The 27,216-nt window shown below is 47.1% G+C and overlaps 1 protein-coding gene across 3 annotated transcripts in view; it reads right to left on the bottom strand.

Annotated features, from left to right (window-relative positions):
• The window catches only part of GPAT2 (glycerol-3-phosphate acyltransferase 2, mitochondrial), a 462,570-nt gene that overhangs the window by 78,695 nt on the left and 356,659 nt on the right, over window positions 1-27,216 (bottom strand). For 2 of the 3 annotated variants that reach the window (XM_029604447.1, XM_029604446.1), the window contains exon 16: window positions 19,163-19,311. In XM_029604447.1, coding sequence (XP_029460307.1) covers window positions 19,163-19,311 — 149 coding nt within the window. Of the gene's footprint in view, window positions 1-18,858; window positions 19,312-27,216 lie in introns of those variants that run through there. The other variant, XM_029604448.1, reaches the window with a different exon arrangement.

Below are 27,216 nucleotides of genomic sequence, written 5' to 3' on the forward strand. Positions count from 1 at the left end.
TTTTTTTAATTTTAACCCATATGGGTTACAATAGCTGAGACTTGGACCACGTGTTCGCTAACCAATGGCGCAACCACAAAAGCCTGCTCGCTGCCACTGCCAAGACCATGCTTCTAGCGGACATCCACACCAAATCATCAGCGCATCTACTACATAGGCCACCCCAGCCTCCAACCGCACTGACTGCAGAGGACTGAGCGCTCCAGTCACTGCCTGCTCTTGCGCCTTCTGAACCCAGCACAAACATGTGCGCTGCATCATACTGCCGCACACCGCGGCCCGCAGGCTGACACCTCAAACATGCGCTTTAATTGAATCTCCAACTTGCGGTCCTGCAAATCCTTCAGAGCAGCTGAACCTGCAACCAGAATCATGGTTTTCTTTGTCACTGCGGACACAGCTGCATCCACCTTCAGAACCCTCAGATGCTCCAGGTTCTCCTCTATCAAAGGATAAAGCTTCACCATTGCCCTCCTGACTTTCAAACCTGATTCCGGAAAGTCCCATTACTGGCTAATGAGCTTCTGAAACTTCTTAGGCAAAAGGAAGGCATTAGGACCTCGCAGCCCATCCAGGACCATATTCAACCTTTCATTATCCAATTCCTCCTGAGTAATCTTTACTCCTAGCAATTCTAATACCTGAGGAATAAGAGGATGAAACTCCTCCTTTTTAAACAGGCATACAACCAGAGGATCATCCCACTGTGTCATCGGAACCTCATCCAAATCAGGGTTATCCTTGCTTGGATCAGGATCAGTATTCAGGCTCTCATCTGGATCCGCCCCCCCCCCCCCCCAATGGAGATGCAGGATACTCCTGCATATCATCTGACCCCTCTAAATCTCTGGGGCTCCCAGGTCCTGTGCAAGGCAGCCCTAGGCATCCCAGAAGATCCCCAGAACCTCTTGAGGAAACCATCCTAGGTCTCTTGGGAGGGACACCAGACTGTCTCTGAGTCTTTTCCCCACGTTCCCTTCCTTGCCAGGAAGGCTCTATGCAAAAGGAGAACAAAGTTCAGGGAAAACCCCTCTGCCTCATCAGTCCCTTGAGGGAGAAATTCTTCATCCGAGCTCCCGTCCCCATCCTGAACCTCCTCCACACCCACAGGGGAGAGTGGAGGCGGGGAGTCTCTGGGCTCTCTTGAGTCCTGAAGAACCTTGGGAGTGATCTGCTGTAGGTGCGGCTGAAGCAGTGGAGCCCCCCCGGGCCCACAGATGCCGCTGCCCCCAACAACCTGGAGGCCTTGTTATCACACTGCTCCTGCGGAGGTCCTTTCCTCCCCTGACGTGCAGCCGGGGCAGAGAGAACATGAATTCAACTGTGCCGACCACAGCCCACAGGCCCTGCATGCCATGAGAATTTTCGGCATCATCCCCTACACAGCAGCAAAAAGCGCATAGAGCGTACCCAATAGCAGCAGGCTGCACACATGGTAGAAGCCCTAAGCCGCACGGTTGCGTCACCCGAATGGTGCATGGTAGGACTGCCTCACCAACAAAGTTTCTCCACCAGGGAAAAAGGCTAGCGAGCTCCTCTCCTTCTACCTCCTGCCGACTGCGGCAGCTCCATCTGCCTAATCACTACAGTCGCCAAGCTGCTGAAGAACAATCTTCTTCTGCTAAGCTCTTTCTTTTTTTTTTTTTTTTTTTTAAACTTAATTTAACAAAACAACAAAAGGAATTCTTCTCTGAACAGCAGCCTCCAGCTCGCAGAAGGAGACCTCGAAGGCAGAGAGGGAGCCAGTCCCCTGGTTATTAAAGCCTCCGGAAGCAGCAAGCGATCACCTGACAGAGGTTACCAACTCCCCAGATGCCCGGCTCAACCCGAGGGATGGTCCACAAAGGTACCTAGCACCTCGGGGAGTCCACTCTCCACTTTTCTAACCCTCTTTTAATCTTTTTCTTTGTCAGACTGCAGGTTAGCACCTCTACCATCTGCTGGAGACAGAGAAATAACGAGGGACTGCAGGTGGCTCTCTCATATGTAGCAGTGCCTCAAAGTTTTTGTTCTCTGCATCCATCTGCTGGTAGGGATGCAAAACCCACTTGTCTGTACTGATCTGGGAATGAACAGGAACTTCTAGGATTTGTTGATATTTAGCTTAATTCATTCTTCCTTCTAAATGCACAGTATTTCCTGTGCCATTGGCTGCTACACAATCCCAAAACATAATAGATCCATCCGTGTGCTTAACAGTTGGCAATGTGTTCTTTTCAGAAAATGCTTCATCCTTTTTTTCTCCAAATGCATCTTGTGTAGTTGCGGCCAAACAGTTAAATTTTAGTTTCACCAGTCCAAAGCACTTTGTTCCTAAAAGATTCAGGTTTATCATAGTTTTGTTTTCCATACTTGAGTTGATGACTTTTGTGAAAGGACTGTTCAAATGGATTCCATCTGACAGCTCATTGTTCTGCAAGCAATGCAGTGTTGTTGACCTGTGGACAACTATTCCAGTGGCAGCTAAACTTTTCAGCATGTCATTTCTAGTGATCTGTGGATTCTGTTGTGCAGATCTGACCAGGTTTCAGGCAGTTCTAACAGAGATATCTTTGGTCTTCCAGATCTTGTCCTGACCTCAAAGGTTCCATGTAACTTCTATTTTAAACAATGTTTCTGACAGTTGAAATTACAAAGAAATATGACAGCAATAGAAATATGACAGCAAAAATAGACCATTCCTGAACATACCCAGATCAGTCCAGACAAGTGGGTTTATGCATCCCTACCAGCAGATGGAGGCAGAGTACAAAACATTGAGGCACTGCTACATATCCAAGAATGCCACCTGCAGTCTCTCAGTATTTCTCTGACTCCAGCAGGTGCATACCTGCAGTCCTGACTGCTCTGGAGTTGGAGGGTTGGATCTGTTCCTCAAGGTTGGTAGGTTCCTTAGTGGGCCATCCCTTAAGTTGAGCCGGAAGAACAGGGGGTTGGATAACCCTGGCTGTAGTTGCCCACAGGTTCCGGTGACCCTGATAGCCAGGGGACTGGCTCCCTCTTCGCGCCCCGAGGTCCCTTCCTGCCCGCCTCTGGCACCCTCAGGACAGTATCCCCGCAGGGGTCGGCGGTTTGTTCTGTTATGTTTTTCAGGAGTGAGGAGTAGTGGTTGCCGATGCTCTGCAGGGGGCTTTCCCGGGGGGGTGGGGGAACTTTTTGCTCTGATGCATGCAGCTTCTCCCGCTCAGGAAGCAGGTTTATTTTTAGCTCTGTGCATGCCTCTGCCTGACCTCATGGTGCTGAAGTGATAGCAGGTCAAGGCTTCCCCCGTTTCTGCTGCATTTGCAGTGCTCTGAAGCTTTTTTTTTTCTTCGCTTGTCGGCCTTCCCGCGTTCATTTGGCTGAGCGGTCTGGTGGGACCATGTGGTGTGGCCTTATTAACAGCAGGGGCGGTGCAGCAGTGAGTATGTCAGAGAAACCACATGTTAAGGTGGGCTGACCAAGTCCCGCAGGCCTGTTTGGCCTGCGGGACTTGGTCAGCCCACCTTAACTCCCTTTCCCTGTGCACTGGTTGTGCTGCAGGGGGGGGGGAGGGATCCTCCACTAAGGGTCTTAAGACCCAGAGGGCCTCCGGGGGGGGGGGGCCAAGGTGGGGACCTCTCCCCCTCCTATTCCCGGGGGGGGGGGGGGGGGAATTGCTGTCAGGGGGCTCCGTTGGACCGCAAGGTCTCCTCCACCTCTCTCCCCTGCAGCGCTGGTTTGTGAGGATGGTGTAGAGGAGGGGGAGGTCCCCGAGCCTAGCAGCCCTGAACAGGGTTCAGAGGGCTTCTCCGGGTTTTCTCTGAAATTCATCCTACTGATGCATGAGGTTTTTCTGGCATGCCAGACGCCAAGCGAAGACCCAAGGAGCCATCTTCGTGACTGTCCAAGCGAGCTTGGGCATCCTCGGGGGCAGCCTCTGGGAGACTGGACAGGCATCGCAGGTCACTTGTCCAGATCTAGACCGTAGAGATGGTTTGCAAAGTCCTCCCAGTGCCTTTCCCATTCCAAAGAAGATTCAGAAGCTCATTAGTCAGGAGTGGGACTCCCTGGAAGTGGGCTTGAAGGTTGGAAGGGCCATGGTGAAGCTGTATCCCTTATTGGAGGTACACTTGGAGTGCCTTAAAACACCTAAGGCCGATGCGCTATCGGCTGTGACCAAGAAGAGTACGATTCCAGTGGCCGGAACGGCGGCCCTCAGAGATGTCCAGGATCGCAAGCTTGAGGTCCAATTGAAGCGCATGTTTGAGGTCTCAGCATTGAGCCTCTGGGCGGTGGTCTGCACTAGCTTGATGCAGCGTGCTTGCTTATGTTGGATCCAGAAGCCGCAGGAGCAGGCGTCCCTGGGTGTGCTGTCCCCTACACAGGCAGCTCACCTGGAGGCGGGGGTAGCCTATGTGGCAGATGCCTTGTATGATCTGGTCTACACTACAACTAGGAGTATGGTCTTGGGGGTGGCGTCTCTTGTGGCTGTGTAATTGGTCGGCGGACATGTGATCTAAGACTCATTTATGTAACCTTCCCTTCAAGGGCAAACTACTCTATGGGGAGAACCCAGACCAGCTCATGAAGTCTCTAGGGGAAACCAAGGGCAATAAACTCCAGGAGGATAAGAAGGTCATTAAGAGGAGTTTTCCCATTCGCTCTCGTTTTTGGGAGTTGCAGAGGTTTCGGGACCAGTAGAAGTTCTGCAGCAGCGGGACAGAAGTTGTCGTCAAATCATCAGCGGGTCTTTCGGGGGCTCAGCCGTTCCTCTAGAGGCAGCTCCGGTCAGGCTTCCGAAGCAAGTAAGCTGGCCCAATGAGGCCAGGGGCGTCCACTCCTCGGTGGTTCCAGTCGTGGGGCAGGTTGTCCTAGTTTTAGGAGAAGTGGGTCAAGATCACCTCCGACCAGTGGGTTCTGGAGGTGATAAGGGACGGTTACGCCTCAGAATTTTCTTGCCCGCTCAATGAGCCTTTCTGGAGTCACACTGTTCTTTTCAAAGCAAGCGCGACGTGGCAGAAGAAACTCTGCGCAAACTGATAAGTTTGGAAACCATCCTCCCGGTTCCCCTGGACAAGCAGGGGCAGGGAAGGTATTCAATATACTTTGTGGTGCCGAAGAAGGAGGGCACTTTCTGTCCTATCTTGGATTTGCAGAAGGTGAACTTGAGCTTACAAATGCCACGATTCCGGATGGAGACCCTGCATACGGTGATTGCGGCTGTCCGCAAAGGAGAGTTTCTGGCATCCTTGGACCTCACAGAGGCTTATCTTCATATTCCTATCCGAAAGGAGAATAAAAAATTCCTGCGATTCAAAGTCCTAGGCCGGCATTTCCAGTTTCAGGCCACTGAAACTGGAAATGCTACTGCTCCTCGCACTTTCACGAAAGTGATGGTGGTGGTGGCTGTGGCCTTGAGGTGGGAGGGGGTGTTGGTTCACCCCTACCTGGACGACTGGCTTCATCTGGGCAAAAGACGGAGGAGGAGTGTGCTTGTTCGGTGCAGCATGTGAGGCAATTCTTGAGCTCCCTGGGTTGGGTGATCAATGTGGTGAAGAGCCATCTGATACCCTCTCAAGCTCTGGAATACTTGAGGGCACACTTCGATACCCGGCAGGGCAAGGTATTTCTGATGGAAGACAGAATGTCGAAATTGCAGGAGCAGGTTTCCCGGTTGCTGGATCTTTTGGTCCCGAAGGTCTGGGATTATCTGCAGATGCTGGGGTCCTTGGCATTGATGTTGGATCTGGTTCCGTGGGCCTTTGCGCCCGTTACAGACAGCATTGCTGAATCGGTGGAACCCAATGTCCGAGGAGTATTATGTCCTCTTATCTCTGAACCGGGAGGTCAAGGCCAGCCTGGAGCGGTGGTTTGTCTTGGACCAATCTGGGCAAGGGTACACCTCTGGAAGTCCCGGATTGGGTGGTATTGACCATGGTTGCCAGCCTCAAAGGCTGGGGAGCAGTGTGCATGAGGCGTTCGGCCCAGGGGCTTTGGTCGATTGTGGAGCAGACCTGGTCCATCAATCACTTGGAGACGAGAGCGGTGTGCAGGGCCTTGGAGCCCCTGGTCCGGAACTGGATGGTTTGGGTATTGCCGGACAATGCGATGGTCGCGTATATCAATCGTCAAGGAGGTACAAGAAGCCTTGCTGTGGCTCAGGAGGCTCAATTGCTGTTTGCATAGGTGGAGCGCCACCTCGAAGAGATCGCTGCTTTTCATGTTGCGGGAGTGGACAATGGTGTAGGCGGATTTTCTAAGCTGACAGCAACTGGACCCCAGGGAGTGGGAACTGTCCCCGGAAGCCTGCAATCACATTTGTGCCAGATGGGGGGAGGGGTCCCTCAGCTGGATCTCATGGCAACCAGGGTCAACTCAAAAACCTCCAGATACTTCAGTCACAGAAAAGAAGTCGGTTCAGTGGGTCTAGATGCTCTAGTGCGTCCCTGGCCGATGGGTCTTCTGTATGTGTTTCCTCCGTGGCCACTCATAGGTAACGTGTTTCGTCGCAGAGAAACGCATTCAGGGACAGTGGTTCTGGTTGTGCCGGTACGTGGCCACTTGCCCGTGTGTTCACGGACTTGTGCATCGACGATGGATGGTCCTCTTCGGCTGGCACACCCTTCAGGGGTTACTGCATCAGGATCCCATATTTTCAGATTGGGAGGACCACTTTTGTCTTGTGGCCTGGCTTTTCAGAGGCAGCGACTGCGTATGAAAGGATATTCAGAGCCAGTTATTTCTACCCTTCTTCAGGCTAGAAAGCCTTCCACTTCAATAGCTTATGTTAGAGTGTGGAAGGTTTTTGAATCATGGTGTGGTCAACAAAGGATGGATCTTCCGCTGGCCTCTAATCCGCAGATTTTGTCCTTTCTGCAAAACGGACTGTACAAGGGCTTGGCTTATAGTTCGCTCCGAGTCCAAGTGTCGGCGCTGGGTTGTCTCAGAGGCAAGGTGCGGGGCAGGCCTTTGGCGGCTCATCTGGATGTAATTTGTTTCCTCAAGGAGTGAAGCATTTGAAGCCTCCGCTTCGCAAGGTCTGCCCAGACTGGAGTCTTAACCTGGTCCTGCGAGTTCTCTGTGAATCTCCCTTTGAGCCTTTGGGTAGGGCTTCTCCTCGATAGGAGCTTATGCTAAAGACGGTTTTTTCTGGTTACAATCTATTTAGCCAGACGTATTTTTGAAGCTTCAAGCTCTCTCTTGTCGCGATCCTTTCTTTACGTATTTCCTCCGACAAAGTGTCTCTGCGTACAGTACCTTCTTTTTTGCCAAAGGTGGTCTCTGTCTTCCATGTGAATCAGACAGTGGAGTTGCCTGGTTTTCTGGATTAGTCCAGAGACTCGGCTTTGAGTAGAGATCTTCAACTTTTGGATGTTTTGTCGTGCTCTCTTGAGGTAACTTGAAAGTCACCAATTCATTCAGAAGGTCGGGACCATCTTTTTGTGTTGTTCGTGGAGAAGCGAAAGAAAGGAGACAAGGCGTCGAAAGCTACTTGGCCCGATGGTTGAAAGACTATTTCTGCGGCCTATATTGCTAAGGGTCATGTGGTCCCCTAGTGGCCTAAAGCACATTCTACTAGAGCTCAGGCGGCTCTTGGGCGGAGTGTCAGTTAGTGTCTCCACAGGAGATACCAGGGCCTGCGGCGTGGTTCTCCCTGAATACTTTCATCAGGCATTACCTTTTGGATGTTCGGGTGCCTGAGGATGCAACTTTTGGTGAAAGTGTTTTGAGAGCGGGTCTTTCGAATTCCTGCCTAATTTAAGATTGCTTTGGTACATTCCACTTGTCTGGACTGATCTGGGTATATTCAGGAAAGGAAAATTGGTTCTTACCTGCTAATTTTCATTCCTGTAATACACAGATCAGTCCAGAAGCCCGCCCCCGGTATTGTTAACGAAAGACTGACCTTCCTGGTACTCAGATGTGCGGTATTGTTTTGATGTTACCACTGCAACAGTTAAGTTTTTTCATTTTTCTATTTGGCAGGGCATTTTGGGGCCTTGTGGTGTATATAGGTACTCCCAGTTCAGGGGAGTCCAAACCAGGAGTTTTTTCTGGTTCGCTCGGGGGGGGGGGGGGGGGGGGGAGAGAATTCTGTATATGTTTGGTTTGGGAACAGGTCAATACTGAGAAACTGTAGGTGGGCATTGTGATAAAGTGCAGGCTGCATTAAAGCAGGAAAATCCGGGCCGGATCAAGACTGGGAGGACCCAGAGCTGTTAGGCAGCAGAGGGCACCTGGGAGAAGGAAAAAAACTACAACTCCCAGATTTTTAGAGGCCCAGCTGAGCCAATCTGAGGCGATCAACCTGACTGTGCAGCTGAGCAGAGAACTGCTGACACACACCCAGCTGAACCAATGATGGTAGAAGAGGAAGGCGTGCCAGGGTAGTTCAACTGGCCAGAAAAGCTGAGCTCCTCAGACGATGAGGAGGAGATGGAAATGGATGTCCAGGCAGAGGGAACTGCTGACTCCAGCATGGAAACAGAGCGTGTGGCACTGAGATGGACTCTATGTTTTTGGGGTTTTTTTCACTTTGGTTGGCTGCACGGTGTTTTGTTGTTAAAGGAATGGGAAGACTGTGCCCTGCTACACAACAGAGGGGAGTTGGGGCGTGTTGTGCAACTTCCAAGCAGGCCGGTTCTGCTGACTGGAAAAGTCAAGCGGTGTTTTGTTTCTGTGCAGCAGGAGTTTTTTGAACCTACTGAGGTTCACAAAGGGGAACTGTAAAAAAAGGATTGTTTCATTGTAGCTACAAACTGCTTTGTGCTTGTTTGCTGGGAACTTGGCTGAACTTGGGGCCAAGAACTGTTAGGCGCTTGAGCAAGCCCAGTGAGGGCCTGGAGGCCCACGTCGAAGCCTGGGAAAATTGAAGCTCTGCGGAGCCTGACAGAGGAGATTCCTTTGAAGGGAGCGGTTCAGGGGATTGAGAGCAGTGCCGGACTACATCCAGAGCGTGATAAGAATATAAGAACATGCCATACTGGGTCAGACCAAGGGTCCATCAAGCCCAGCATCCTGTTTCCAACAGTGGCCAATCCAGGCCAAAAGAACCTGGCAAGTACCCAAAAACTAAGTCTATTCCATTTTACCATTGCTAGTAATAGCAGTGGCTATTTTCTAAGTCAACTTAATTAATAGCAGGTAATGGACATCTCCTCCAAGAACTTATCCAATCATTTTTTAAACACAGCTATACTAACTGCACTAACCACATCCTCTGGCAACAAATTCCAGAGTTTAATTGTGCCTTGAGTAAAAAAGAACTTTCTCCGATTAGTTTTAAATGTGCCACATGCTAACTTCATGGAGTGCCCCCTAGTCTTTCTATTATCTGAAAGAGTAAATAACCAATTCACATCTACCTGTTCTAGACCTCTCATGATTTTAAACACCTCTATCATATCCCCCCCTCAGCCGTCTCTTCTCAAAGCTGAAAAGTCCTAACCTCTTTAGTCTTTCCTCATAGGGGAGCTCGTCCATTCCCCTTATCATTTTGGTTGCTCTTCTCTGTACCTTCTCCATTGCAATTATATCTTTTTTGAGATGCGGCGACCAGAATTGTACACAGTATTGAAGGTGCACTCTCACCATGGAGCGATACAGAGGCATTATGACATTTTCCTTTTTATTCACCATTCCCTTTCTAACTAATTCCCAACATTCTGTTTGCTTTTTTGAATGCCGCAGCACACTGAACCGACGATTTCAATGTGTTATCCACTATGACGCCTAGATCTTTCTTGGGTTGTAGCACCTAATATGGAACCTAACATTGTGTAACTATAGCATGGGTTATTTTTCCCTATATGCATCACCTTGCACTTATCCACATTAAATTTCATCTGCCATTTTGATGCCCAATTTTCCAGTCTCACAAGGTCTTCCTGCAATTTATCACAATCTGCTTGTGATTTAACTACTCTGAGCAATTTTGTATCATCTGCAAATTTGATTATCTCACTCGTCGTATTTCTTTCCAGATCATTTATAAATATATTGAAAAGTAAGGGTCCCAAAACAGATCCCTGAGGCACTCCACTGCCCACTCCCTTCCACTGAGAAAATTGTCCATTTAATCCTACTCTCTGTTTCCTGTCTTTTAGCCAGTTTGTAATCCACGAAAGGACATCGCCACCTATCCCATGACTTTTTACTTTTCCTAGAAGCCTCTCATGAGGAACTTTGTCAAACGCCTTCTGAAAATCCAAGTATACTACATCTACCGGTTCACCGGTAGATGACATCACATGATCCGCGACTTAAATGGTGGCAGTAGTGGGATCTAAGGATTTCATCCACTGGAGAGGCTGAGGACCACAATACCTAGTTGATACGCTTACATCAACCTGAATAAGGTAAAAGGTACAAAGGGGGCGCGCGCGCATGAGGATCCTAGCGGGGGGGCATATGACGTTGAGTAGGGGGCAGCACAAGAGGAAAAGAAAACTTAAAAAAAAAAAAAAAAAGAGGTGCCAATAGGAACGGTAAAGTGGCCAGGCACTCTGGTGGGGGGTGCGAGGAGGAGGATCACAAAAGGCTAAAGGGTGTTCCTGTATCACACAGTCGCACTTGGGTCCCTTCTTGTTTTTTCTCTTCCCCCAGGAAAATGGCCTCAGAGGAGTTAAAATGGCTAACGAGCCAAATACAGAAACAGCAAGAGGGCATGCAGTTCCTGGTTCGGCAGCTTATTGATAATCAGCAGCCCCTGCTACAGTTGTTAGAGGAGCAGAAGAGGGTCTCCCAGTACTGGATGGCACAACAAGGCCCTGAATAAGCAGGTACTGCACAAGCTCCCCCCAGCAGCAGCAGGACGTAATGCATGAAGTGTGGCCCCAGTCATTGAGTTTGCAAGAATGGGACCGGAGGATGATCCTGAGGCCTACCTGGTCACCTTCGAGAGGGTGGCCAAGGTGGCAGGATGGCTCAGGGATCAATGGTCTGCAAGGCTCGTCCCTGTCTTGTTGGGGAAGTGCAAGCAGCCTATAGGGCTCTGGCCCCGGGACAAGCCCTTAATTATGGGACGATTAAAGCAGCAATCTTGGACAGATTGGGTTTAACCCAGGACTGCTATAGGAGGAGATTCAGAGAGACATATTTAGGTCCCACTGACTTCCCAAGAACACTGGACCAGTGTCTCATGGATCTGGCATATCACTGGCTGGAACCTGAGGGCAAGTCAATGGCTGAGATCATAGATATGATTGTATTGGAACAATATGTTGACTCCCTACCCATGGACATAAGGAGCTGGGTGGTTAGGCAAGGGGCAGCGGACTGGAGAGAGCAGTCCGCAATACAGAGAGTTACATAGAGGCCGAAGCATCCACTGTGGCCCCCGGCAGCTACGCGAGGGGTGATGGAACCTAAGGGGTCAGCTTTGACTAACACAAAGCATGGTGACAGGGAAGCTCGCTCTAGGCCCCAGGAAAGCTCAGTATCCCCAACCTGAAGGGGCAGGAGTACAAGTGCAAGCTAGGCAGCAAACCCCTTTCAAGTGCTATGGGTGTAGCGAGACAGGGCATTTCCACCAAGACTGTCCACACCAGACAGCAGCCTATATAGAGTAACCAGCACAGGAGGCCGAGAGGCAGACCCCTTCTCCCAACTCATACCTGAGGAAAGTGAAGGTGAATGGGCACTTATTCCAAGCACTACTGGACATTGGACAAATCAGTCCTTGATGTCAGCCCAGGCAGCGGGCTTGAATCCCAAGAAGGCTAAGGCTGAAGGAGTCACAGTACGATGTGTGCATGGGCATGCCATAAACCATGTAGTACATGAAGTGCAGGTGCAGTGGGGTATGCATTGTGATAACGTAGAGGTGGCCTTGGTTAAGGGGTTATCAGTGCCCTTAATCTTAGGCCGTGATTGGCCACACCTGGCAGGTTTATTGCAGGCGAGACAAACCTTTGTGACTACAAGGGCCCAGAAGCAGGCTGGACAATGGGGGGAGCAGACCCTGGGCGAAGTATTCCCCTTTGAGGAAAATGGGGTGTTGGAGGCCCCTGGAGAGAGCCGAAAGCCTAAGGCTCAAAGAAGTAGGAAAAGCGGGCAAGGGTAGACCCAAAAACTGTAGGAGCTTCAGATGCGGGACTGAAGGAGATAGTGGGGACCCTCCCGACACATTTCCCAGGTTTCATGGGAGCAACAGAAGGACCCTGCTTTGAGGGTGGCCTGGGAGAAGGCTAAAGTTTCAGGGCAGGATGCTCATAATAAAGGAACAAAAGATTACCCCTACTTTGTGGTCCGGACGGGTCTGTTATATAGGGTGGAGGAAGGGCTAATAGGGCAAGAACCCTGGATGCAGTTACTGGGGCCCGCCAAGTTCCAGGAAGATATCCTGTCATTGGCCCACGCTCACCCTTTAGCCGGTCATCTAGGGCAACATAATACACTAGCGAGGGTGAAGAGGTGGTTCTTTTGGCCAGGCATCTACCAGATGGTAAAGAAATTCTGTAGTCCTGTCCAGCTTGTCAGCTGGTATCAAAACAGGCCCTCACTAAAGCACCCTTAATGCCGTTACCCATGGTACAAGATCCATTAGACAGGCTAGCTGTAGATACAGTAGGACCATTGGAGAAGAGTCGGCGGGGACATCAATACATAATGGTAGTTATAGACTATGCCACTCGTTTTCCATGGGCTATTCCTTTACACTCCACCTCTGCTCGGATAATAGCACAGGAACTGGTGAAAATATTTTGCCAATTTGGGTTTTCTAAGGAGGTCCTCACTGACCAGGGAAGAATTTTATGTCCCGAGAACTAGCCTGCTTATGGGATCAGTTTGGAATTAGACATTTGCGCACTGCTGCATATCATCTCCAGACAGATGGGCTGGTAGAGAGATTTAATCAGACGTTGAAGGTCATGCTGCACAGTTGTTTGGAAAAGAATTCAGGAGATTGGGATAAGCTCATCCCCTTTTTGCTGTGAGGGAAGTGCCTCAAGCATCTATAGGGTTTACCCCATTTAAGTTGTTGTTTGGAAGGCAGCCCAGGGGGTTGTTAGACGTAGTTCAGAAACACTGGAGAGGAGATGATGCTCACACCCAGGACATAGTAACCTATGTTAAAGACCTGAGGCAGCGTGCAGAGGTAGCCTTAAGGGTGGCTAAGGAAAACTTACAAAAGGCACAAGAGAGCCAAAGGACATATTATGACAAGGGTGCTCGGGAAAGAGAATTTCAGGAGGGTGATCAGGTCTTGGTGCTAGTACCCACATCACCCAATCATTTAGTGGCAAAATGGAAAGGACCAGCGAAAGTGGTAAAGCGCTTAGGACCCCTGAATTACGAGGTCAAAAGTGGGCACTAGGTATACTCTGGTATATCATGTAAACCTCCTAAAGTCCTGGGTTGAGAGGCAGGCTTTGTTGGTGGATCCTCTGCTGGAGGACGACAAGGATTTGGGCCCGCAAGTGAAAGAAATGAACCAAGAGGGAGGAGTGGTGATAGGAGAGGAGTTAACACAGGCACAAAGGCTACAGGTGGAGAAGGTGGTAAGGGATGCTAAGGATGTGCTTTCCCTTTTGCCAGGGCAGATGAGATTGGTCTCCCATAGCATTGTGACTCCCCCTGGAAAGGTAGTCCGGAAGAGACCATACCGCCTATCTGAGGCTATGCAAATAGAGGTTAATCGCCAGGTAGAGGAAATGTTAAAACTGGGGGTAATTGAGGAGTCAAGCAGTGCTTGGTGCAGTCCAATAGTACCAGTTCCTAAGTCAGATGGTAACATTACGATTCTGCATCGATTTCAGGATGGTAAATGTAGTCTCTAGTTTCGATGCATATCCCATGCCGAACTGGTAGAACGGTTAGGAACAGCACAGTATCTTACCACCCTGGATCTTACAAAAGGATAATGGCAAATCCCTTTAGAGAGGAGCTCTAGGGAGAAAACAGCCTTTGCCACACCGAGGGGGCTCTATCAGTTCGTGCGCATGCCATTTGGTTTACATGGAGCTGCGGCAAGTTGTCAGCGCCTCCTAAATGTAGTGCTTCGCCTCCATATTAACTATGAGGCAGCTTACATGGATGATGTGGTAGTTTACTCATCGGATTGGGAATCCCATCTCCCCAAGGTAAAAGCAGTATTAAAATCTTTGTGGGCAGCACGCCAGACTGCTAACCCAGCTAAGTGCAGTTTGGCTCAAAGGGAGGTGAAATACTTGGGACATCTGGTAGGAAGAGGGGTGGTACGTCCTCTCATTGATAAAGTACACTGCATTAGAGAATACCCACAACCCGAGTCACAAAAGCAGCTAAGGGCTTTCCTGGGTTTGGTGGAGTATTATAGGAAGTTATAGGGGGGGGGGCTGTGAGTGTGATGAAGTGCAGGCTGCTTTAAAGCAGGAAAACCCGGGCTGGATCAAGACTGGGAGGACCTGGAGCCAAGTTAGGCAGCAGAGGGCACCTGGGCGCAGGAAAAAAACCTACAACTTCCAGATTTTTAGAGGCCGAGCTGAGCCAATCGGAGGCAGATCAACCTGATTGTGCAGCTGAGCAGAACACTGCTGACACACCCCCTGCTGAACCCATGATAGTAGAGGAAGGCATGCCAGGGTGGTTCAACTGGCCAGAAAAGCTGAGCTCCTCAGACGATGAGGAGGAGATGGAAATGGATGTCCAGACAGAGGGAGCCGCTAACTCCAGCATGGAAACCGAGTGAGTGGCACTGTTAAGAGGGACTTTGTATGTTTTGGGGGTTTTTTTCACTTTGGTTGGCTGCACGGTGTTTTGTTGTTAAAGGAATGGGAAGACTGCGACCTGCTGCACAACAGAGGGGAGTTGGGGCGTGTTGTGCAACTCCCAAGCAGGCCGGTTCTGCTGACTGGAAAAGTCAAGCGGTGTTTTGTTTCTGTGCAGCAGGAGTTCTTTGAACCTACTGAGGTTCACAAAGGGGAACTGTAAAAAAAGGATTGTTTCATTATAGCTACAAACTGCTTTGTGTTTGTTTGTTTGCTGGGAACTTGGCTGAACTTGGGGTCAAGAAATGTTAGGCACTTGAGCAAGCCCAGTGAGGGCTTGGAGGCCCACATCGAAGCCTGTGAGAACTGAAGCGCTGCGGAGCCTGACAGAGGAGATTCCTTTCAAGGGAGCGGTTCAGGGGATTGAGAGCAGTATCGGACTACCTCCAGAGCGTAGCGTCATCACATGATCCGCAACAACACGCTCGGTTATGTAGCAGTGCCTCAAAGTTTTGTTCTTTGCCTCCATCTGCTGGTAGGGATGCATAAACCTACTTGTCTGGACTGATCTGTGGTATTACAGGAACGAAAATTAGCAGGTAAGAGCCAATTTTCCTATACAGCTTTTCTAGTCTGTCTATCCACACATCTGCTCAGCATTAAAATCCTTACCCCCGCCCCTCAGAAATCCACTGTGCTTATTCCATGTTTTATTTAAATTCAGTTACTGTCCTTGTCTCCACTGGATAGCTTGGTCAATTCCAAAATAATCCCATCGGCATTTACACAAGCACAATGAAGTCATCAAGAAGTTTATTTTTTAAAAGTTATATTCCGCCCATGTCAACATCAATTGTCCTAAGTGGATTTCAGTTTAAAATACATACATGAGTAGTTCACGTTTTAAAATGGACATTTGTAAAATACAACAGTATATAGACAAAAATTAAATCACAACACATAATGAAAACAGTTTAAATCATCTGTAGCTTCCAAAATTCCTTGCAAAACAGCCTGCCTAAATGAACAAGTCTTCAATATTTTATGTAAAAGTTTGAGGCCAAGAGTCTATGTTTACTTTTGGCAGGTAACTGTTTATCCCCCTTCTTCTCAGACCCTTCAAAGTTCAGGAATGCCCGGGCTGGGCGGAAGCCTATTTACATAACTGCTGAGAGATTAACACTTCTATAAAGTAGACCTAGAAATGATGGCAGAAAAAGACCAAACGGCCCATTCAGTCTGCCCAGCAAGCTCCCACACTTATTTTTCCATATTTATCTGTTTCACCGACCACCAACTTCAGGGCCCTTGTTGATAACTGTTAGCAGAAACATGCCAGGAAGACAGCAAAGAGACAGATAATACTGCCAGAAATTAAGTGTTTTGTAGCCACTGCTGTGAAGGGGTGTGATAAGGGGTGGATGAAAGGCTGGCCACAGTGCCAACCCATGTTAACTTTACGTCCCCAGAGAAAACAATTTCTAGGATTTGGAGCTGTATCCATCTCTCCCTCCCAGGCTCCGGAAATAGAAAGCTAGGCACAGTGCATAGGAGTTGTTTTTAAACCTTCCCAGATCCATGGCAAAGTCCAAGAAGCAACTGGGCTGATATACTAGAAGGCCTTTAGGGAACTAACAGGAGATCCCCAAACAGATCTTGTTCTATTGAACTGCAAGATAGTGCTCTCCCTTGGAATTCTCTGGACAACTACCTCACTATACAGTATCTGTCTATCTATCTCAAGGGCACACCCCTCCTTCTAGATCAGTGGTTCTCAACCTTTCTAATGCCGTGACCCCGTAATACAGTTCCTCATGTTGCGGTGACCCCTCGCCCCGCGAGGGCGGGACGAGGGTGGGGCTTTGGTCATATGGGGGCGGGGTTATGGATGGGGTTGGATTTTAGTGCATACTTATTTATTATGACATTTATAAACAGAACCACCATTCCTCATAAAACAATAAAATTAAGAAACATAAAGCATCAGTTATAATAGTAAAACCATACTAATAAAAGAATATTTTAAAATTACTGATAAATAGAATTTCTATTAATTAAAATCATATACATTTTTATAATTTCCCAAACACCAATAAAATATTTCAAAATAGCACATATATCAAACAACACACAATAATTAAAACTAATAAGGATTTTAAAAAGCCCCTGCTGTCCATACATGGGAGCTCTTGATTTCCAGTCACCCTGATATTGTCGAGGATTAGGAGGTTATCCTCTCTCTCTCACACATACTCACATGTCCATTCTCTCTCACACATACACTGTCACATACATACACATTCATGCTCTTATACCCACCATAACCTCTCGCTCTCACAGACACTGATACACTCTCAGGGTGTAAGACACTCTCTCCCCCCCCCCCCCCCACTCACACACACTCTTACTCCCCTGGATTTTCTCATACACACTCATCCTCTCACTCTTACTGGCTCCCTCACAACCTCAGAGCCTCTCAGATAAAATTCTATGCAGCAGAAATAATGCTGAATGTTGAGAATTGTGTTATGCAGACTAATCTGGAAAATGCACTAATTTCTACATGAGTCATAATGAATCAGTCCTCAGCTGCAGGCTTCAATTGATTATTATTGAACTGTATTTGGCAAACATTAATTAATTTAATGTTTGCCAAATACAGTTCATGTGTAACAGCAATCCTAATTCTCCACTAGATCAAGCTGATTTCACATCCCACTTCATACTTTGTCACCTCCAGCTGAGTCAAACAATTAATCTAATTACTGCCACTGCTGCCACGTGGCTATTGGGGAGGCGCTGATTGCTGCTATTGGCACTGAAGCCCATTCTGCTGCCTCCTCTGTGCAGGCCCCCTGGGTTTCCACTTCCTCCATGTTGATCTCGTACATTGTGAGATCCGCATAGAGAAAGTGCTACTCTTGCACATTCCCAAAGATTACATGTACCAATCAGTAAAAAGTAATTTATTTTTTTTTACATCTGCTTCCCTTTATTTTTTTGCCATTTCCTTTTATATTGCCTTTTTTTCTGTTTCTGTTTCTTTTCTCTCCACCTGTCTTCTTCCCTCAAACACACAGTCAGGTTCTCATTCTCACATGCATTTCTCTCTCACACACACATACACACACAGGATCTCACTGTCACATGCTCTTTCTGTCATGCAATCATTCATACACACAGTCTCTCACTGGCACAGGCTGTCTGAGTCTCACACACAGGCTCTCTCACACCCCCACATGCTGCCTTGCTCAATCACAGGCTCTCACTGTCACATGCTGTCTCTTTCACACACACAGAGGCTCTCACATGCTGTCTCTGCAAACACACACAGTCTCTCAATTCACTCTCACACACAATCTCTCAACTCATCTCATACTCGCACACACCTTTCTCTCACCTCTGGGCCTCTTCTTTACGGGTTGCCACAGGATGGGCTCTGCAGCGGCCCTAGTCTTCCCGGCCCTGCTGCTCCTCTTCTGCACGCGGCTGACGCGCATCCTCCTTCCTGCCTGTGCGGTTCCGGCAAAATTTGTCTTCCGGGGCAGGGCGGGCAGGAAGTAAGTAGGAGGAGCACCGCGACGCGCTCCCTTTTGGGGTTGGAGGAGGCAGGTCTCCAGCTTCGCCCCGCCTCCCCACAGCAGCCGCGGCGCCGCAGACCGGCAAAAAACCCCAATGGCCCGGTACTGGTCTGTGGACCGGGCCGTTGGGGTCGGTCCGCAGACCAGTTTTGGTCGAACGACCAAAACACAGGCGACCCCTGTGGTTTGGTCGTTCGACCCCCGCCGGGGTCGCGACCCACAGGTTGAGAACCGCTGTTCTAGATGTTCTCGCTCCCAAAACAGTTACTTAAAAAGTAGAGACAATTTATTACAACTCTGTACTGCCAAACCACTCACCATAGAGCATAATGATAGGGGTTTTACAGTAAAGGTTAAGAACATGCTTTTTACTTAAAAATTAACATAAAAGACTGGAATCTAGATGAGACTAAGCGTACATCATAATGAAACAAATCACTTTTGGAGCAGATACTTCTTATCTGGATGACTATTTCCATTTTGAGTTTGTTTTGAATTCATGAAGGCAGTTTAACTCCCAAAAGCTAATGAAGAAATGTATTGAGTCAGTGCAATGAAAATATATCACCTTTCATATGTTTTTTAACCTTTATTTCTCCATATTCAAGTGGACTAACACGACAAATATGGTATTTCATCTGTTTCCCTGAACTCCATGCTTGAATAATTTCAAGGATGGCCAAGACCTGTTGTTCCTTGTGATCAGCTCATATGTGGGGCTGTTATTGGGCCAGGTTGTAGATATTCCTGTCAACACCCCAAGTCCGACCTACCTACCTACAAGATGGATCAACATTTGACCCAGCTTGGTGGATCTTCTAAAACACATGAATAAGAGCACAAGAGAGACTGCGATTGAAAAACACACATACAAGAAAGGAGAAAGAGGCAGCTAATTGCTATCCTGGACACTACATGACAAGCACTCACTGGCAGCAAGACAATGTCTCTGGGCAGCAGGTTAAACAGGAACAACATTTTCTGGTTAAGTTGCTCTTCATGGAGTAGGATATCAAGGTGAGATGCCATAGGACTGATGAATGATGCCTTCTGAATGAGGAGTGCATTTACTGCACAGACTGCAGAAAGAACATGGAAGAGTAGTTATAAATGCACAGTGCATAGGCTGCAGAAAGAGAAGGCACAATACAGGCAGTATTATAGCTCTTGGCTAGGAGGCCATGTGATAGTATGGAATCCTAGACAATATCCAGGTGTGCTTCTCCCTGTGTACACTGATATTATGTGATATGAAAGTGCTCAAGCTCTATGTTAGCCCTGGAAGCAGGAATTGTCTTAACTGATTACTGTGTTTGTCCATAGAGAGGAATTCTTGTGGGACCTGACCTGAACTGGACAAGTAAAGGAAAATTTGTCCTTACCTGCTAATTTTCGTTCCTATAGTACCACAGGAACTGTCCAGACAGTGGGTTGAGCCTCCTTTCCAGCAGATGGAGACAGAGAAAAACGTGAAAGGCATCCTGTATTAGGTGAGAGCGCCCTCTGCATCCCTTCAGTATAATCAGTATCAAAGCGTAAATCTCAACATTGAACTAGACCAAGCAAGTAACTTAAGAACCTAACCAAATGCATAGAACAGAAGTGGTTCATAAAGACAATTTCCACTTGAGAAGTCACTCTCGTGTAGGGTTTACATCTGGTGCCCTTTATGAATGAACGTTAACTGATGCAATAAACTTCAGAACTAACAGTCTTCGAGTGGGAAATCTGTACACTGTAAATAGAAAAGGAAAACCACCCTCCTCTATGAGCGGGCATCTGGACTGATCCTTGGTACTACAGGAAAGAAAATTAGCAGGTAAGGACCAATTTTCCTTTCCCTGTACGTACCTGGATCAGTCCAGACAGTGGGATGTACCAAAGCTTCCTGACGTAGGGTGGGTCCCAGACAACCCCACTCGAAGAACCTGGCTGCCAAAGGAACCTAATCCCGGTGCCTGCACATCCAGCCGGTAATGACGAGCAAAGGTATGCAGTGACTTCCAAGTAGCCACCCTGCAAATCTCTTGTGGGGATACTGACTGGCTTTCCGCCCTAGAGGCAACCTGTGAGCGGAGAGAATGAGCATTCAGACTTTGTGGAACCGCTCGGCCCCTACAGATGTAGGCAGAGACAATTACTTCCTTTAACCAACATGCTATGGTCATCTTTGATGCCTTATTTCCTATGTTGGGACACAGAGATAATCGGAGATCCGGAACTCGTTAGTAACCTCCAGGTATCTCATCAGCACCCGCTTGACATCCAATTTCCACAGATCCCTGTCAGGCAAGGCTGCTAGGTCAGAGTCTGATAAAGCCAGCAGTTCCACTGACTGATTTAAGTGGAAAGACGAGACCACCTTAGGTAGGAATGATGGAACAGTCTTAAGCGATATTCCTGAGTCAGAGATGCAGAGGAAAGGCTCTCTGCAAGACAATGCCTGAAGTTCAGACACCCTTCTGGCTGAGCAAATCGCAACCAGGAAGACGGTCTTGAGGGTTAAATCCTTGAGCATGGCCCTCTTTAGAGGCTCAAAGGGTGCGTCGCAAAGCACCCTCAGTACCAAATTGAGACTCCATGACGGACACGTAGCACGGACCGGACGCTTCAAATGCTTAGCCCCTCGAGAAAGTGAATCACATCTGGATGGGCCACCAGGGTATGCCCCTCCAACCTTTCTATAAGGGAACCAAGAGCTGCCACCTGAACCCGAAGGGAATTAAAGGACAAACCCTTGCTTAGACCACTCTGGAGGAAGGAGAGGACCTGGGCGACAAGGGGATGGTGGGCTGGGCTCCCCAAATCAGAGTATCAATTATCAAACATCTTCCAGACCCTGATGTAGGAGACAGAAGTAGGCTTCTTTCGAGCTCTTAGAAGCATGGAAATGGACTTCCGGCGATGACGTAAGGGAGATGAAAACAAGAGATAAGTGCTCCGCGGCCCCGCGGCCCCCAAACCCCATCAAAAGTGCTGATTCGCCGCCCTGTTTTCCCCCTACCTGCCTTCCGCTGTCCTTGCTGTGCTGCCCGCCGCAGTGAAGTTGCACCGCGCGGGGGATGCAGCACCGCGCGGGGGATGCAGCTCTGATTGCAGACCACTTTGCCTGCGTGTACCCAGAATGGCGGCGGCTCAGACTGGGGAACCTGTGATGGCTGCCGTCACTGAGGAGGCCCTGCAACGAACCTCTCAACGGGTCATTGATGCCCTCGATTGGAGACTAACTAAGCTCCAGACTGCTTTGGAGGATGTCAAGTCCGTTCTGGAAGGGCATGCCAAACGTCTGGATGTGGCAGAAGGTACATTATATGATGTGGGGGATCGGCTGGCAGCATCAGTGCGTCACGTGGCAGATTTACAACACTGCCAGTGTGAAATGCTGGCCAAATTGGAAGACCGCGGCGGCAGAAACAATTTAAAAATCACTAGTCTACTTGAAGAGGTAAAGGAGAAGGAGCTGAGGGACTCTGTAGAAAAGTGGCTCCCAAAGCAGTTGGGGCTGGAGCTGGATACGGAACACTTCCAGTGTGAGTGAGTGCACCGTATAGGGCCCTTGCGGGAGGGCAATGCTCGGCCTCAGCCTGTCATGGCCCATATTTTTAATTGGGCGCATAAGACCCAGCTGCTGGAAGCATATCGGCAGAAAGGAGCGGTGGAGTACAATGGCCACAAGTTATTATTGTTTAATGATTTCTCTACCAGCAGCGCAGCGGAAGGTTTTGGCTCCTGCTTGCACTGAGCTGCAAAAGAGGGGTATTCGGTTTACCCCACGAAACTGCGTGTACATCATGACAACAAAATCTTGTTTTTTTAGCTCCAAGGAGGAAGTGGATGGTTTTATTGGGATCTTGTCACGTCCAGAGCGGTGTGAAAGAGGGCACTACTACCACGTTAAGTTTTCAGTTATCCAGTATGGCTTAATATAGGTTGGCTTAATCCAGTTTGCGGGAGTGATACCTGTTCACCTGTTCTGCTCGGGCAGGTCTTGGATCTCATTTCCAGTGGCCCAGGATGCTTTCTCCAACTATTTCTAGTGGAGCAGGACCCTGACGATCTGAGACGACAGGCTACCTGGTGAAGTTTTTGGTGGTCACCAGCAGTTGCTTGGCCTATGGAAACTCTTAACTGCATGGCTCTTGGGGGTCTGCGTGGTCACTGCTGTGTGTCCACTGTGTTAGTTATCGAGCACTATTCTGAGACATTGCTATACTCACTTTGAAAATGAAGGGGATTCTCAATGCCCTGCAGTTTGGACCCTGGACTTAACGCCGACCGGTTGTCAAGTTTTTAAGTTCTCTAGAATAGTGGGGAGAGGGAATGGGGCCAGAAGAGGGCGATCCTGACACCTGAGCACGCGTGTACGGGATGAGGTTGGCTCTGTGCCTCATACAGTGGAGAATTATATGTATGATTGTGGTACGACTGGTATGGATGTTTGGATTGGATGTGTATGAATGTGGGGGTGGGAAGGGGGGAGACACGTGTTTAGAACCGGGCAAAGCCTTTAAGGTCTGGAATGTAGGGGGGATATATTCTTTTCTTCTTCTCCAAGATCTAGGCTTGGAGATCTTGGGAAGTCCTATGTGTTGGTACAGGAGTCCCTTTTGGGGGGGCTCCTCTTCCTGTCACAGCAGTACCTAGGTATTATGGCACAGGTTAAGATTGTATCCTTGAATGTGGATGGCATCCACTCCCCGGTCAAGCGAACAAAATTGTTTACTATGTTTAAACGCATGCGGGCACAGGTGGTGTTCCTCCAAGAAACTCATTTAGGGGATGCTAAATTGTGGAGAGACTGGGTGGGCCAGTGTGTTATTCCTCTTTCAGCATCCGTAAAAGGGGCGTTGCCATCCTTGTTAACAAAAACTTGCCATTTCAGTTAATGCATACCTGCCAGGACGCAGAAGGGCGTTATATTGTTGCAGTGGGGACCCTATACCAACAGAAAGTAGCATTTTGTAACATTTATGCCCCCAATGTGTACTCTTCTACATTTTTCGCCAATCTGGTGGGTACACTGACGGAGTTCTCTGACTGCAGTTGGTGGTCGGTGGACATTTCAATATTGTGGCTAATAAGCATATGGATATCAACCCTCCAAAAACCTCCTCTGAGGCGGATCAAAACATGGGCGTCAATTTACTGTGCTGGGAGCTTCAATTGCAGGATATTTGGCGGGTTCTTCACCCTAGTGAAAGGGATTTCACATTTTTTTTCTAACCCTCACCACACATACTCTAGGTTAGATTATTTATTAATCTCTGAGCAGTGCTTCTCTAGGGTGCAGGAGGCGGGCATTGGTGCCATCTCGCTCTCCGATCATGCCCCTATAACCGTAGTCATGCAGTGTCGACTCTGGGTCCATCCCTCCTTCTCCTGGCGCATGTGCACCGAACTATATTTAGATAAGGCGTTCCACAGTTACATACAGGGCTGTTGGAAAGACTATGTTTATTTATTTATTGAGTTTTATATACAGTCATTCGGTAGAGCCATCATAACAGTTTACAAAAATATATATTTTTCTTAGCAGTTGTGTAACAGAAAAAACAATGTGAACGTTATACATTTTCTTAGCAGTTGTGCAACAATAAAAATCAATTTGAACAATATCAGAAATAAGCATATCAAGTCCAGAGAGCATTATTAGGTTGGATGAGGAGGGTATGCAGTTCAGGGTGAAGAGAATGTATTAAGAGGTTTATAATTGAGAGTTCAGTTGAGAGTTGGAATGATCAGACGTCTGAGGGTCAGTGTAGAATTTGCGGAACATTAGTGTTTTTAGGTCCTTTTTGAATATTTTTAGGTCGTGTTGGGTTCTCAGGAATTTAGGTAGGGTGTTCCAAAGTTTAGGTGAGGCAATTGAAAAGGCTCTTTCTCTTGTGGTTGCCAGATCCGCATCTTTGATAGGGGGAATGTTTAGGTAACCTGAGTTATTAGAGCATAGGTTTCTTGGAGGATTTTGAGGGATTATGTTTAGGGTGTTAAGACTTTGATCATTGTTTAGAATTTTGTGGATTATGGTCATTGATTTGTAAGCAATATGTGCAGTAATAGGGAGGCAGTGAAGTGAGGTCAATATTGGTGTTATGTGTTCACTTCTTTTTGTTCCAGTTAGGACTCTGGCGGCTGAGTTCTGCAGTATTTGGAGTGGTTTGAGGGATGAAAAAGGTATTCCAATTAGTAAGGAGCTGCAATAGTCGAAGGTGGAGAAGATAAGAAGTTTAAGTACAGTTCTGAAATCGTAGGGGTTGAGAAATGGTTTCAGGTGTCTTAGGGTTAGGAGTCTGTGGTATCCTTCTTTAGTTTTATTTGCTATGTGGTTCTTGAAAGAAAGTTCTTTATCAATGATAACTCAGAGGTTCCTGGTGTGGGTGGTAGGGAGTATAGTTATCATTTGTTTGTCAAGTATTGTCAGGGGTGGCGGAGTTGGATTGGGTTTTTTATCCATGAGTATTATTTCAGTTTTGTCAAAGTTGATTATGAGTTTCAGGGAATTTAGGAGATGTTTGATTGAGATAAGTAGTTCTGAGGTTTTCTTGTGTCTTCAATTGAATTTTGTATGGGAATGAGGAGCTGAATGTCATCAGTGTAGAGAAGTGTGTGATTTCATATTCTTTTAGTAGTTGGCAGATGGGGGAGAAGGAATATGTTGAAAAGGGTAGCTGATAAAGTTGATCCTTGAGGGGCTCCGGTGCTGAGGTTGATTATTTTTGATAGGTTGTTATTGATTAATACTTGGTATGTTCGATCAGATAAATAGGAAGAAAACCAACGTAAGGTATTGCCAGTTAAACCAATTTGGGATAGTCGCTCCAATAGTATATTGTGGTTCACTGTGTCGAAGGCGGCTGAAAGGTCAAGAAGAATGAGCAAGTATTTTTCACCTTTGTCAAAGCCTCTTATAATAATGTCATTTAGGGAGATGAGAAGAGATTCTGTGTTTAGGTTTTTTCTAAAACCATATTGGGATGGAGGTAGGATGCTGTTTGTCTCCAGATAGTCATCTAGTTGAGTGTGTATGACTTTTTCAATGGTTTTGGCTATGAACGAAAGGTTTGATTATGGGACGGTAGTTGGAAAGGATTTCTGGATCTAGGTTGTTCTTTTTAAGGATTGGTTTGATGACAGCAGATTTGAGGCATTTGGGGTAGTTGCCTTCGGTCAGTGATAAATTGACAATTTTGGTGATGGTTTTTGATATGGTAGGTTCAATTGATTTGAGGGTTGTTATTGGGATGTTGTCTAATGGATGGCTGGCAGGGTTCGTTTTATTTATTATAGATTGAATTTCAATGGTGGAGGCAGTGTCAAAGTTTGACCATGATGAGGTTATCTTGTTGTTAAGTTTGGTGTTCTGGTTGTTGTTGGTTATGTTGAATTGGATTAGATGAGATATTTTGTTGTTGAAGAAATCAGCAAAGTCATCGCTTCGATGTTTGGTGCATGAAGACTCTTGGGTGGTTTTGGTAAGTTTCTGAACTATTGCGAATAACATTCTGGGGTTATGATGAAATTTGGAGATTGTGTTGGAGAAGAATTCCTTTTTCACATTGTTGATGATATTTTTATATTGAGCTAAGTTGTTCCGATAATTAGTGTGGTAGTATTTTTGTTTTTTCTCCATTCTCTTTCTTTTTTTCTGGGTATGCGTTTGGCAGTTCTGATATTTTCGTTACACCATTGGTTGTTGTGTTTGGGTTGTTGTTTACTCTTTGTAATAATGGGATTGATGTTGTCTGCAACTTGTTTTGTGATGTTTAGCCATGATGAGGTAGCGTTCTCGGAGTTAGATAGATTGATGTTTAATTCGGATTGAAGAGTTTTTTGTAAAAGTTCTATGTTGAATGGTGGATGGTAGGATATTTTGTTTGGGGTGATTTGAGGAGGTTTAATGTTGAGGTTGGTATGTAAGTTAGCTTGGATTAGATGGTGGTCGGACCAGGATATCTCTGAGGTGTGGGTAGAGAATGATTTCCAGATTTCAGTGTTGACAAAAATGAGGTCAATTGTGTGGCCTGCTTTATGAGTTGGAGATTGGATTATTTGTTCTAGATATAGAGTTGAGAGTGCATCAATGATAGTTTGGCAGGTTTTTTTTTTTTTTTTTTTTTTTTTTTATATTTATAGCTTTTATTGGCAGGAAACAAAACAGCCATGCACCAAGTACATAGTAGATGCAACCATAATAGAACAAAAGACGCATGTACAGCATAACTGGTAGCCATTTTACCCGATTATACCCCCGAAAGTCCCCCCACCCCTTCCCGTAGAGGTAGCTAATAGATATAGAGTTGAGAGTGCATCAATGATAGTTTGGCAGGTTTTTGAGTGAGTTGGTAAGTTGAAATGTATGTTGAAGTCACCAAGTATGATTATGGGTTTGTTGAGGGAGATGTTGTTCATAATATATTCAATTAGAGGTAAGCAGTTTTTATCGAGTGCTCCTGGAGGACAGTAAATGAGGCATATTTGAAGTTTTGGTGAATCAAATAAAGCAATTTCAAATGGTGGAGGAATGTTAGATGGGCGAAGTGTTAGTTGCAGGCTTTTTTTTTTTTTTTTTTTTTTTAAGATATAAGCATTAAGCCACCTCCTTTTTTATTTTTTCTGGGGACTGAAGAGATGTTGTAATCTTGGTTGGATAGTTGGTTTATTAGATCATAATCCATATTTTTGAGCCAGGTTTCCATAATTGCAATGAAATCTGATTTGTGATCACTGAGTAGGTCATTGAATAGAGGGATTTTTTTTTTTATAGAAGGAGTATTGATGAGTATGAATGAGAGAAGCATATAGTTTGAGAGTTGGTTATGTGTGTTTTTGTAGTTTATTGGTTGATTTGGTTTGTGTGGAGGTTTCAAGGATGAATGTTTCTTAGAGGATGTAGGTTGATTGTTTGGAGATGATATCTTGTTTTTCATCTTCATATCTTTTTGAGATTTTGAACTGAAAGTTGATTGAGATAGCAATATGAGAGT

This window comes from Rhinatrema bivittatum, chromosome 5, assembly GCF_901001135.1.
Source record: "Rhinatrema bivittatum chromosome 5, aRhiBiv1.1, whole genome shotgun sequence".
NCBI lineage: Eukaryota > Metazoa > Chordata > Amphibia > Gymnophiona > Rhinatrematidae > Rhinatrema > Rhinatrema bivittatum.